This window comes from Mycteria americana, chromosome 2 (assembly GCF_035582795.1).
Source record: "Mycteria americana isolate JAX WOST 10 ecotype Jacksonville Zoo and Gardens chromosome 2, USCA_MyAme_1.0, whole genome shotgun sequence".
Lineage (NCBI taxonomy): Eukaryota > Metazoa > Chordata > Aves > Ciconiiformes > Ciconiidae > Mycteria > Mycteria americana.
This window is the reverse complement of record NC_134366.1, coordinates 143,880,668-143,893,473: the sequence shown is the minus strand read 5'-3', so window position 1 is coordinate 143,893,473 and position 12,806 is coordinate 143,880,668. Positions and strand designations below refer to the sequence as shown.

The 12,806-nt window shown below is 34.9% G+C and overlaps 1 protein-coding gene across 4 annotated transcripts in view; it reads left to right on the top strand.

Moving 5' to 3' along the window:
- SNX16 (sorting nexin 16) overlaps positions 1-12,806 on the top strand; it is a 29,856-nt gene that overhangs the window by 3,040 nt on the left and 14,010 nt on the right. For all 4 annotated transcript variants that reach the window (XR_012774511.1, XM_075494871.1, XM_075494869.1 and 1 more), the window contains exons 2-4: positions 2,199-2,662; positions 6,510-6,596; positions 11,682-11,830. Coding sequence is in view for 3 of the 4 variants with exons in the window: in XM_075494871.1 (XP_075350986.1) it covers positions 2,291-2,662; positions 6,510-6,596; positions 11,682-11,830 (608 nt within the window). In the remaining variant the exon portion in view is untranslated. The remainder of the gene's footprint in view (positions 1-2,198; positions 2,663-6,509; positions 6,597-11,681; positions 11,831-12,806) is intronic.

The following is a 12,806-nucleotide window of genomic DNA, read 5'->3' as shown; positions in this document are numbered from 1 at the left end:
AAAATGTCATCATGGATTGTGGTTGGTTTTTTTGGTTTGGTGGGTTTTTTCCCAAAAAGTGCTGAAAAGCACAGGCTCTTTTTCTTCTCAAAATTCCATGAACTCCTGGGCGAACTTCACTAGATTCCCTGAGATATGGGCTTATTTTCCTTTCCTGGTTCATATTCATAAAGTCATGCAGCAGAAGATAATAACCACTTTTTTTATTTACAGATCCTTCGATTTGTTGCAAACCTGGACTCAACTGGGTTCTTCTGTTTATAGGGATGTAATCCCACACCTCCCAGGAACGTAGCTGGGTGGGGCATTCTTTCAGGGGATGTTCTCAATTTCTTATGCTGGTAACATGGAAGAGTCACTAAAGTGGCAAGTGAAAAAGGAGTTGCCTTGTTCAGTGTTCTATACAGACAAGAATATTGGTAGAGAAAATCTACCAGAGAATACTTCATGTCTTGTCATTTCTATCTCTATTAAAAAAAATTATTGCAAAGTTTATTGTTTGAGGCAGAAAACAGATTCACTTACTGAGATACAGGTGGAAAAAGGGATTTAGATCTTGGTCTAGCTCCAGGAGAATGTCTTGGAGACAAGACAGGCGTGACTTGCTTCTTTCAGACTATGCGAGGCTGAAGCAGGTCAGCTGTCTGACATGTGGGGTTAAGTCACACAACCAAGCACAGGACTATGCTGCAACAGAAGCTGCTGGATAGTCCGGATCCTGTACCTGACCAGCAAAGTCAATCAGCAGGTGTTTATGATATTGACATTTTTGCTCCCTTGGATGCTGCCAAGTGTCCAGCCTCATCCTGCAGTGAAGCAGAGGTGCTCCCAAGGAGTCACTGCCAGTTTGAAATTGTTCTTGCTGGTCAAGTTCCCTGAGCTTTCTGACATACAGAGTGTGTAAAGATTTCCCTATGTAGCTGAAAGGATGAGGAAGTTTGTTTTACCCTTCATTCAAGGAGTTCTTTCAAGAGCATTTTTCAGTCTTTCTTCTTGATGCTGGTTCATTTCATATTTATTTCCTTATTCATGTTCTCTAAGATTTATTAAGAGCAAGAGAATGAAAGCATCACTTCACCCTGGCAATTAGGAAACTAATTTGGTTTTTGCTTCAGTAGATGATTGACTATATATATGATGTGAATCAGGTTGACGGTTTCCCATTTCACAGCCTCCTGCAGCCTCGTGGTTGATTGGTATACTCTTGGGTGAAACGGGTGGTGACTCAAGTCCTATTAATCCAAAGAGGTGGCATCTAATTTGCATCTAGAAAGAGCTCTTCTTTGGGTACTTTGTGAAAATGAGGAGGTGGTGCTTTTTTGGCAGTTTGATACTGCTGTCTTAATTTTCTTTTGCCTTTTTTTAGAAATGTACACACATGCACACAAAAGATTAATTTTGGCTTGAAATGGTTTTCTTGAAGAAAAAATACGAAGTCTCTTACTTATCTTTTTTTCCCTGAACTTGTTTTTTCCATTTTAATCTGCTGGAATGGAAAACTAGCTGCTATTACAACACTGCTTTTGATGTACATGCTTGTAAAACTTAATTGCTCCAATTCAAGCTACAAAAAATGTGCCCAGTTAACATTGTTACAAATGTCTGCAGTATTATATGCAACAGAGTTGTTTTGAAAAAATATTTTGCTTTGAAAACAGATCCATTATACTTCAGTGAATATGTAATATATGCAAATATGTTTCTCACCTAAGTTGTTTACTGTGTTGTCTTTTGATTCATGTCATGCATAGTTGCATGCATGTTTGGCTCATGTAGTCTGCTCCGGGTATCTTACAGAAGCAATTCTGAGAAAAGCTTTTGTACTGTTTATACTAAGCAGTCGCTAAAACAACACCAGCTTCTTATATGCCTAAAAATTGCTGAATTTTCAATAAAACAAAATAGCACTTAATTCATAAAGGACAAAAATTTTTTCTCTTTTGTAATCTTACTTTAACTTTCTGTCATTTTAATTTTAATAGCTGTGAACGACAGAGAACACCTGTAAAAACGTCAAATTGTAGAGATACACTTTAAAAGCAGCATTTTGTATGAAGCCAAATTCCTTGTTAAAATGTTTAACCATCAATACTGCTATGTATCATCTCAGTGCTGATACAGATTCTTCCGAAGCGATATGTTGCTTAGTGTTGCTTTCACTTAAAAATTACAACAGTATTTTCTGTCCTTCACTGCAGGTACTGTTCTTGAAAAGGAGAGAAAACATGGCTTATACAGTGAATGAACCTTAAACTCTTGGACCAAAAACTGAGGTTTTTTTTCATGAAGGATGGCAACACCGTACGTTCCTGTTCCTATTCCTATTGGAAGTTCATCATCCAGCTTTACAAATAGAAACCAAAGAAGTTCTTCTTTTGGGAGCATCTCGACGAGTTCCAGCTCCTCAAAAGGACAGCTGGAGGACTCTACAATTGGTAGTTTTAAAAAGATGAGCGTGCCTGACCAGATTGGTTCTACGTCATCTGTGTGTAGTAGTCCACTTGTTAGGACTAAATTTACAGGTGTGGATACATCCATAGAATACTGTACTCAGCCCGTAGAAGAAATAGAGCAGAATACAGATTCCAGGAGCTGGGAAGATCGACCGTCCACGCCTACTATACTGGGTTATGAAGTGATGGAGGAAAGGGCAAAATTCACTGTAAGTTTTGGGGATAGTATAGTTCATCCTGTAATGACAAGATAACAATTGAATGTACTTTGAATTCTCTTTCAGTAATTAATCCTGCAGTTCAGTGATGTTGCAGTATTTTACAAATACCAATTTAGCTTCAAAGTACTGCCATCTGACAGGAAAATATCATTCCCATTATACAGGTGGGAAAATTGAGGCTCAGAAGCAGTCTTTCCAGTAATTGTGCACATGGAATAAAAGGAGTTCATTGTACTTCAGGTATCAATTTCTGCTGCAAAAGTCAGGAATTCCTTGCAAAGTTACAATTCCTTGTGAAATTGAACTTGTAGAAGTTCTAGATAGTTAAATATCTTAAATAAAACATGTTTTTTATTTGGAATGAATGATAAGACACCCTGGTATTTGCCTTTTACAGTTACTAGTAATGTACAACATTTGCATTAAAAGTGCAAACGCGTTTTCAGCTTCTTGCATTGCTAGGTTTAGTTTCTAGTAAAGGGAAATCTGTTCTGAAAACATCAGAGTGAGATGTCAGATATGCAGTATCTGATGACAGAACACCAGCTTAACTGATTTGTATTGCTTTTTCTCAAAATGTACTGTAGCTGGCAATTCAGTTTTTTTACATGCCATAATTAATGCATTTGTGCATTTGTTTTTGTGGATGTGGTTGAAACATTTCTTTGAGATAATTCAGCAATGCTTGTGGGACTGATGGAAGTTGTTTGTTACTAATTATTTATTAATTATGTTACTTCAGGAGAGCAACATTCATCGCGAATAGGTATGGAGGAGGAAATAGCAGACAAACTTTTTTTTCTCTTATTTTCTTTTAGATTAGAAAAGTGTGGAATCCAATACCCTTGTGACAGTTGAAATACTAATAAAATAATCAAGTTCTTTTGCAAAGAAGTAAATAATACTGCTTTTTAATTATTTGAGAATGATGGCTTGTCATAAGCTTTTCAGTTTCCAACATCTTCATGCATGGTAGCCTAAGAGAAGAGCCAATTTTTTTTTTTTTTTTTGCATGTAGATTAAAAGATTCCTTTTAAATAATACCTTCAAAACTAAACCAATGATTAGTATTGTTATGTTGACAAGCATTAGTCTGAAAATATGCCAAGGCATATTCCAGTGTGTGTGTAAGATGTTCTTCAACTGTACGTACAATGACAACTTTGACTATTTTATGTAGAAGGCCATGTTACAGTACAAATGAAGCATTCTTCATCATTAAAATGCTTGGATGCATTTTTACTCTTTCTGAGTTCAGTTCTGTTGCTGTGTTTGTTTCTGAAAGCACATGATTAACTGTTTGTTTTCAGTTGCATGTTGAAAATAAGCTTGCTATTGTGCATTAAAACCAGCAAATAATTAGTCCTAGAAATTTTGGTTACTTCTGCAGTGCAAAATCAATGAGAGGGAAGACAGTGGATATTAAATTGAAATCACCTGTAAAAGAGAGGAGTCAATTGCTGAAGTTTCTTTACTGTTTGTTAGCATCTTATAGTTCCCAAAAATATGAATCTGAATTACTTAATCTGGGTGACGTACTAACTTCAAGAGTTGAATGTTAGTGCATGTTGGAGTACATGGCTGCTGAAGCATATGGGAGAAGAAAACGTAGGCTGAAAAAGGTCTCTGTAAGCAATTGGTCTCACATGAATCAGCAGTCCTGGAATGTTCAATTAGCACTTTTTTAGCCAAGTAGATATGATAATGAGATCCTGAATCACCAGAGATTGTTACTAAATATTGGCATATTTTCATTGAATATTTTGTATTTGTGGAATAAGGCAATTCAGGATTGACTGGAATAATGTGAATTTGTTGAATTCATTTGTAGTTTTTTACCCAAGACCTTATGTGAAGGAACTGACAGTTGGTTTTGCAATACTCTAGTTTTTCTTGTTTATTAATTACAAATCTTAAAAAGAAAAAAGAAAAAAAAAAAAAACCAAAACTCTTTTCAATTTTGGCAAGAAAACCAGATGTTTGTTTCAGGTTGACCGTGGGTGTGTTTGGCCAGTAATCGTGAGCTGTTTGTGCTCCTTATTGCAATTAAGTTGACCATAATTTGTGAAGGTTGTTTTTAAGTTGTCTAATATTTACTTGGAAACCATTCAAAGTGAGGGTCAGACTAACTGGATTTTTTTCATGTGTGCATTTGTAAGCAATGCCTCTGCAGAACTTTTAGTAGAATAAAAGTGTAGAATAGAGTATGCATTAGCAAGTAAATCCGCAAGCATATTCCAAAGCTTCTTGTTCTGTGTTTTACTGTGTACTAGCAAAGGGTCTTCATAATTTTATATAGCAGTTCTGCTTTATGAAATTTTCATAAAATAAAACTGTTTATACTTTTGGTATGACAAGAAAGCTAAACCATTTGGACAAACATTTATACCGAAAATGCAAGACAAAAGAATCACATTTTAATGCTGCTTCACAGCCATGTCTTGCAGCTTGAATTTTAAAAGCTAACAGCTTTCTGTTAATGACTGAAGTATTGCCTCTGTCACAGTCCATGACTTCCACAGATGATGCTGCTTGAAAGTGAAATTCTGTATTTAAAAAGTAGATAAGAGAAGTACTTGCTGAAAAATTGCTTTTAATTTGCACCGTAGTTATCTGTAGTTTGTGTAACTGTCTGCAACTTAATATATTATAGAATACAAAAATGCTAAGAACAGTCTCGCAAATGTACAGAAGTTCACTAGCACTGGGGTTATCACATGCTGGGACTGCAACAAGAAAAATACATTTATCAGCTAAGACAACCTGCTGTGAAAACATGAAATACTTGAAAATATTTTACTATGTAACAGATTAGAAAGTGTTTTAAATAGAATTTAGTTAAATGCCTATAAGGGATTGTTTATCATTATGATTCAAAAAATGTCTTTTTTTTTCTTATATTTTATTTTTTTAACTAGAGAGTACCTAGACTGGGAAAGCTAACCCAGTACAATTGCAGAGCCTCTTTTTCCTTACATTGGAGAAAGTAAGGTTGTGACATAAGAACCCTTCCTTCCTAGACACTGTTTAATATTTTCTAGTTGAAGTTGTGTGTTATTAAATTCATTGTGTTCAGGCATTTGAGTATCAGTCCTCCTAAAAGGTAACTATTGATTTTTTGTTGTTGTTCATTATTATTATTATTATTGTTTTATTTATCCATTTGCTTTTAAATAGGAGAACAGTACTGCTGTGCTGTTGTCTTGCTAAATCTGATTCAAAGGATCCATTACTTTAGTTCTACAGTGCTAGTATAATTGTTCTGATGCAGTTATCTAGGGAAGTGGTCATATTTTGCCTGGAAAGACAAAACCTAATGTTCAAGACAAATGGAACCAAAGGAGGATGTTATTTTTATCCTGCATCACTTTTCCTTGTGAAGCACGTCAGATGAGACATTTGAAAAGAATTTAACACTCAGTACCTGATTATTACAATCATCTTAAAAACAGATTGGCCTCAAGGATTAATGAGTAAAACTAGAATTCAGCAAAGGTTGAAGGAGATCACTAAAACATACTTCACTTACTTCTTTGATAGCCGAGACTTGTTTTTTTACTGGGGAAGAAATCTGGATGCAGTTTCACAAACTCTTTCTTACATGTAACTATTTTCTGTCTGTATTTAGGAATTATAGAAGCTCTTTCCTTAAATTCTGAAATTAATTTATACTGTTTGTACTGATAATTAAGTTTGAAAAAAAAAATCCAATTAAGGAATTTTTTTTTTATCCACAAGTTTTGCTTCGTTAAGAAATAAAGGATAATTTCAGCCTTCCAGCCAATGCAGCGTGAAGTTCTGCACACTTTTCTGATATTGCTGTTTTTCCACACAGGTATACAAAATACTGGTAAAAAGAAGTCCAGAGGAAAGTTGGGTGGTTTTCAGACGGTACACTGACTTCTCCAGGCTTAATGACAAGGTGAGAATTATACACTGGTAAATTCTCAGCTAACTTGCCTCACTCTTCTTTCATGTTTCATTTTCTTTGTGTCTCACGTTTTTGTCACTTTTTTCTTTTCTTGCTTTTTTCAATGCATATAAAATACATACCATTATTAATGAATGAAAAACATACAATTCCTGTTTTTTTTCAAAGATGCATGAAATAACTACATGTAGTGTGAAGAAGGTATTTCTTTATCTGAAGCTGTTAGTGTGCCTCATACTTTATTCCTAGTCTATGTGATAAAAGAAATTAACTCTTCAATGCTTGTATCCCCTGCTTGGAAATAGAACTAGAGGCCTGCATTCTCTTGCAGGAATGATGCAGTAATTATTCTGTCCTTTTCAGTGCAATAAACTCTGCTTTTTTCATGATAAAACTGAAGTTTCATGAACATAAGTGCTTTGTATGTTGGCCAGTCTTCAGTTTTCAGTGTCTTCGAAGTTAATGGTGAAATATTATATCAGATCTTTAAAGCTGAAGACAGAGATGCCAGGTAAATAGGAGTTCTGGGTCAGCAACTTATTATTTTTAGAACACTTGAAAGCAAAAAATGTTTGTTTAAAAAGCACAAGTTTTAATTGGTAAATAGTGTTTAGCTATCCCATTTAGCATTATTTCTATAGAAGCATAGAAGTAGAAAAACAGAATCGCACTTTTCTTTGTCCTACTGTCCGCTCCTAAGAATAATCTTTCATTGCAAGTTTAACACATTTTCTGTTATTATGTTCTTTCATATTCGAATTTGTAACTTTTTAACACTCCCTTTTTTTACCCATAGTAAGGGATTTTTTGTATACCTTTTCTTCTCCTTGGATCAGTGTGCCTAATCAACTAAGAACTTAATTCTGCTGAAATTTTGAATATGGACTTGAACTTATACATTTCTCTGGGTTCTTGGTTTGACCTGTTTGGATATCTTTTAGGCTACCTTTAAAATATCAGTACAGTCTAAAACTGCCACAAATTGTTGAATGTGAATTAGTTCTTTTGGAGATTTCTTTCTGAAGAACTTTCTGTCTTTTAATTCAGTCTATCCTAAATTAAGGAATGCCTTGGTATTGGCAAAAGCCTGACTTCTTTTGAAATTATGATGTTCTGGGGATTTCAACTCAAGTTTCAGAAGTCAAATTTGTGTTTTGGTCAGCTATGTCAGATACAGGTCAAGAACTGGCTTACGTGCATTGACTTTTAGTGTGGTTATCAGTAGTTTGAAAAACTAAAATGCCACAGGTACTCATTTTAGAAGATATTTAGCTTTTACAAGTGAAGTCCTTAGTCGTTGCAGTCAAATCTTTAACAAAAAGGTTTGGCTTCTAGGACAATTTATAGGTATTAGGATTTCTGTGTAAAAGGAAGAATTTTATTTTTCCCTTATGTCACTGACTGAAGCTTTTTTATCTTTCAGTATACATCTAAACTTTTATTATGTTACTATTCTGTAATTCTCTAGAAGTTTCAGAATGATGGTATGTTTCAATTCCTGGAGCTGGCATTTCTGTATTACAAAAAGCATAATGTCTTACGAACTGAAGAGTAAATGGTTATATGCATGCACCGTTGTTCAAAAGGCACAGTGCAACACTTGAAATTCCTTGTTCTCTAATGCCAAATATAGACATGAAGTTGCATGCATGTATACTTTCAGGATTTTTTGTACCCTATCTCCTAGAAATCCAATATAAACAAGAGAAATATACTATCTTATAAATCCTTTTCCCCACCATCCTTCTTGAGGTTGGTGGCAAATTATTCATCCCTGAAATGGTATTAGAAACTTTGCATTAAATGCCAACTGAATTGAATAATCGATCACTATGCTCACTATGTGAATCAGTTTGAAGTATTAGCAGAGAGGGAATGCCTTTTCAGGGAGACCAAGTAAAGACGAAAGAGCAGTAGGTTTTTATATGTCAGGCATATACGTACTCGCAAGTCCAAACTGGACTGAGAGTTGGACTTTGGCAGTGGCTAAAAATAGAGAAAATGTGAGAATAGGAACAGTGTCACAATGGGGACATGCGTAGATAAAATCAGGACAGTTAGTGAACTTAGTAATAGCATTTATTTGCCCTGATCTCTCAAAGGAAATAAAGAAGGCAAAATAGATTGCTGTAAGATCCTAGAAAGTGTTTTGTACTTCCACTAGTTTCTGAAATATTTTTAGTAAGGAACAGCTAATAAAATAGAAATGAATGGGAGCAGAAGAGCTCAAAACTATGAACTCTCCTTTTATGAATGAAACTAATAAGTGCAGCAGCAGGTTAAGACTTGAAAAGAACAGATTTCAAGTGTGAGCAACAAGTTCTTTGAATGTCAAAGCTATCTACTTACCAGGCAATGACAAGGTTATGAAAACTGCATACCTACTGAAAGAAGACAAGTAGAAGATAATGGCAGAGTAAGCCACTGTAAAGGAAAGATGAGATATTGCCAGTATGGGTACACAAAAAGCCACATAATTATTTCAAAGTCAAAAGTACTTAAAAACAAAAAAAAAACCAAAACAAAAAACCAAACCAAAACAAAAAACTATAGCGATCAGCACAAGGAGAGTAGTACAGACTTCTAAAGACTAAGGCAGAAGTGCTGAGATACAAGATGGACTGTCACAAGATGTGAAGAGCAATAGGTAAAGTTCTATAAATCATGAGAGACAGAAGTAAGGGAAGGAGGCAGTAAAATAACAGATCCATTACTTGAGAGAAAACTATGGGAAGCAAATAGTGAATGATACAGCAAAGACTGAAATACTGCCTTTTGCTGTAATATTGACAAAAAATTTAATCTTAGTGGATGTTGGAACATGACAGAATTTGAGGGGTTGGGAGCAAAGGCTAAGATACAGACATTTGGCTAGATGGATAGGTTTTGTTTGTTAAGAACACCTAGTGGATTGGCGAGGTACATGAAGAATACTCTTCGGTCCCAAAAAATGGTGGGAAAAGAACTTTGTAAAGTTTATTACTATGCTGGTAGAGATGTTGAGCAAATAATGAAATGTCCAGTCTTAAGAACCAAGAAGTTAACCATTTCTCCCTGAGACTGTGCCTCATGTGATGGGCATAAGGTATCACATGATGATGTAGGGGAGAGACAACTAGAAAAGGTGCTGGATCCAAGCAAGCAATCACAGCCAGCATAACTTGTCTGACCCACAGTTTTTCCTGCTGTGCCTGAGGAGTGTTCAAGAAAAATGCCCCAGGACTGTGCTGTTGAAAATTAGTCTGCTGACAGCAGCTAGCTTTCTCATACTCTCTTCATCCACAAAAGGAGTAATCTGTGGGTAGGCATACTCTTTGCTTAGAAATAAATTACATGATCTACATAACCAGACAAGTGAAATTACCATTAAGCAGAAATCTGTGTGGTTGAAAAGCTTTCCCAGCAATGGTTGTCTGTGGTCCTCTCCAACTAACACAGGAACTCATTTTGTTGCCTTTTCTGGGTTCAGTTCTATTCAGTATTTTATTAAGGGGGGTTATGGAGCATGGAGGATACTTACATAAATGGTGTTAATGATAACTTGGTAAGAGATGAAGGAACTTTTGATGACCAAAGATAAACTTAAAAATATCAAGAAGAGTCTAACATCAAGATGAAATTCAGTAAGAGAAAAGGAAAACATACACTTAAATAATTAAATGCAGAAATAAAGAGCAAGGCTTTGACAATAAACCATTCTATAAATAAGAAACTAATAGTTATCACAGGCTATTTGAATACACAATACTTGTGATGTTAAAAAAGCACCCTTCTTGTGCTCTGAAATGGTACTTATATGAGCAAGGGTGATCCACTAATGTGGTTCTTCCTTTAAACTGTGTAGAGAGATTCTAGCTGAAATACATTATCTGTTTTAACTTTTTTAAAACTTAATCTGCTGAAAGAGCTACCCATTAGTTTTTTCCATGAGTCCATAAAGAGTAGTTAAATAAATAAAGCTTATTGTCAGAAGGCTTAAATTTTGTCATGCAAGGACCAAGACACCCCCTGAAGAATTACCTTGCAGCTATGTAAACATTGAGTGCTAAGCTGTTTTTGAGACAGATTCTGGAATCCCTGTCACTGGAACATTCATACAAATATATTAAGTGTATGCAGTACATCCCTGATGGAAGTTGGCTTGATCCTGTTTTCAGAAAAAGATTAAACAATTCTTGTGGCAGTTGAAGGAACATTAGATTTTGTAAAACCTGCTTGCTCTTTCCTGTTGGTTGTAAATCCTCTTCGAGATTTTTCTGTGTCAAGCACCCCTTCTAAGAAAAGGCATCTAAAAAATGTTTTTTTATGAAAGCATTAATGTTTTTTTGATCTTTGTGCATATTAGAAAAATAATTAATTGGCATCCTTGGACAGGTCCATCGTTATATATTTTTATGCTTCCATTCATTTGCATATTTCATTTCTGAATTCAGAGAAAAATTCTAGGTATTTCTGATGTTGAGTATACCACATTACTATTTAAGTAACTCAAAAATACAATTTTGCATGTTAGTACTAGGGTTTGAGCCACATTTTAATATTCTGGGTGTACAAGGAGCTACTCTTTATTAGAAGTATCTCATGCATGTGTTGTAATTCATTCTGCTAGCCCCCCCCCCCCCGACGAGTTGCAGAGTTGTAGATCTGTAATGGGCTTTTATATATTTTATTTATATAGTACTTATTATCCCTGAGTACTTTAGAAGAAACACCACTTAAATGCTTACTCATCTTTTTACTTACATACAATTTTCTTACACTTACTGACTCAAAGGCATTAAGTAGCACACTTGGAGACATTAAATAACAAAGCAAAGTTTTTCATTCCTATTTTTATACGGTAAATTTGAGAGGTTGTTTGATTGCATAAGGGAACACAGCAAGTGACAGAACTGTGTCCACAGTTTATGCTATAATTTGGATTGTACTCATGGTTGAGTCTTACCTTGTGCTTGAACCTAACAGAAGACAGAAAGATCCCATAATTCTGAGCAAAGTCAGTGCCTGTGTCAAATTCAGTATTTCATCAAGACTTTTTTTTTTCTTGGTTTTCTTTGGCTTTGATTTCTATTTCAGCTAAAAGATATGTTTCCGGGCTTTCGGTTGGCCCTTCCACCAAAGCGCTGGTTCAAGGATAATTATAATCCTGACTTCTTGGAAGATCGACAGTTGGGACTACAAGCATTCCTCCAGAACCTAGTAGCTCACAAAGATATTGCTAACTGGTACGTGATTAAACTTTGCTTGTGGATTTGGATTTTTTTTTGTGTCCAAACTCCTCATATAGGCTCCTAGACTCTAGCAGTATATCTTTTGAGCAACATAGTAAGGAATTTCATTAACATTCAGTTGTGCATTTGGTCATTATGTGAATTATTTAGTGTCCTGTTAAATTAATCCCATCTTAACGTAAGCAAAAAAGGGGAATTGCAGTGTTTTGAATTGTACATGGTTAACTACTAACTAAACGCTGTAATACTTAAAATGTTAGGCTAATCCCATGTTTACTCGTAAAACATTACTTCTGTGTGCTGAATTCAGAATTGATATATTGTTAATTTATACTGAGATTAATGTTAGGCTTTCATAATGGAAAGTACCTACACTATTATGCAATTAGTTCTTAAAATGTGTATTAAACTAAAGGTTTTTAATTTACATGACATTATAGTAGTAGAAATACCTTTATAAATTGCTTTACATAAGTAAATGTAAACCACAAATCAAAAAAGGCTTAAGAAGAGTCTGAAAAACATAATGTGTTTAAGCAACAAAGTGCAGAAGTCTCTTTGAACGGTATCTTTTTTCATACAAAGTGGAAGATTTTTCCAAAGTTGGAAGATGAATAGAACATAATTCTGGCAAATGAAATGTAAAATCATTTTAATATAGGCCAAAAGAGAATTTTAGTAAGCAAGTTGCTAGAGGTGGAGCATCTAGTTCTAAAAACTTTTTCCAACACCAGAAACAAAAAAGTTGTGAGGTTGCCATACCAGAGATTTTGAGGAATGAGTCTGAGGAACTGTCTTCATCTGAAACTTAATTAAAAATGAAAAGTAATAAATTCTTTAGAGCAAACAGCATTACCTCAAGAATTTTAAAGGAACTGAAATGTAAAATTGCTGAGCTGTGGTGTCAGACCATCTAATGCTCGTATCTACTTTACTTTTTAGTAGAATGGCTATTACTACGTTTGGCACA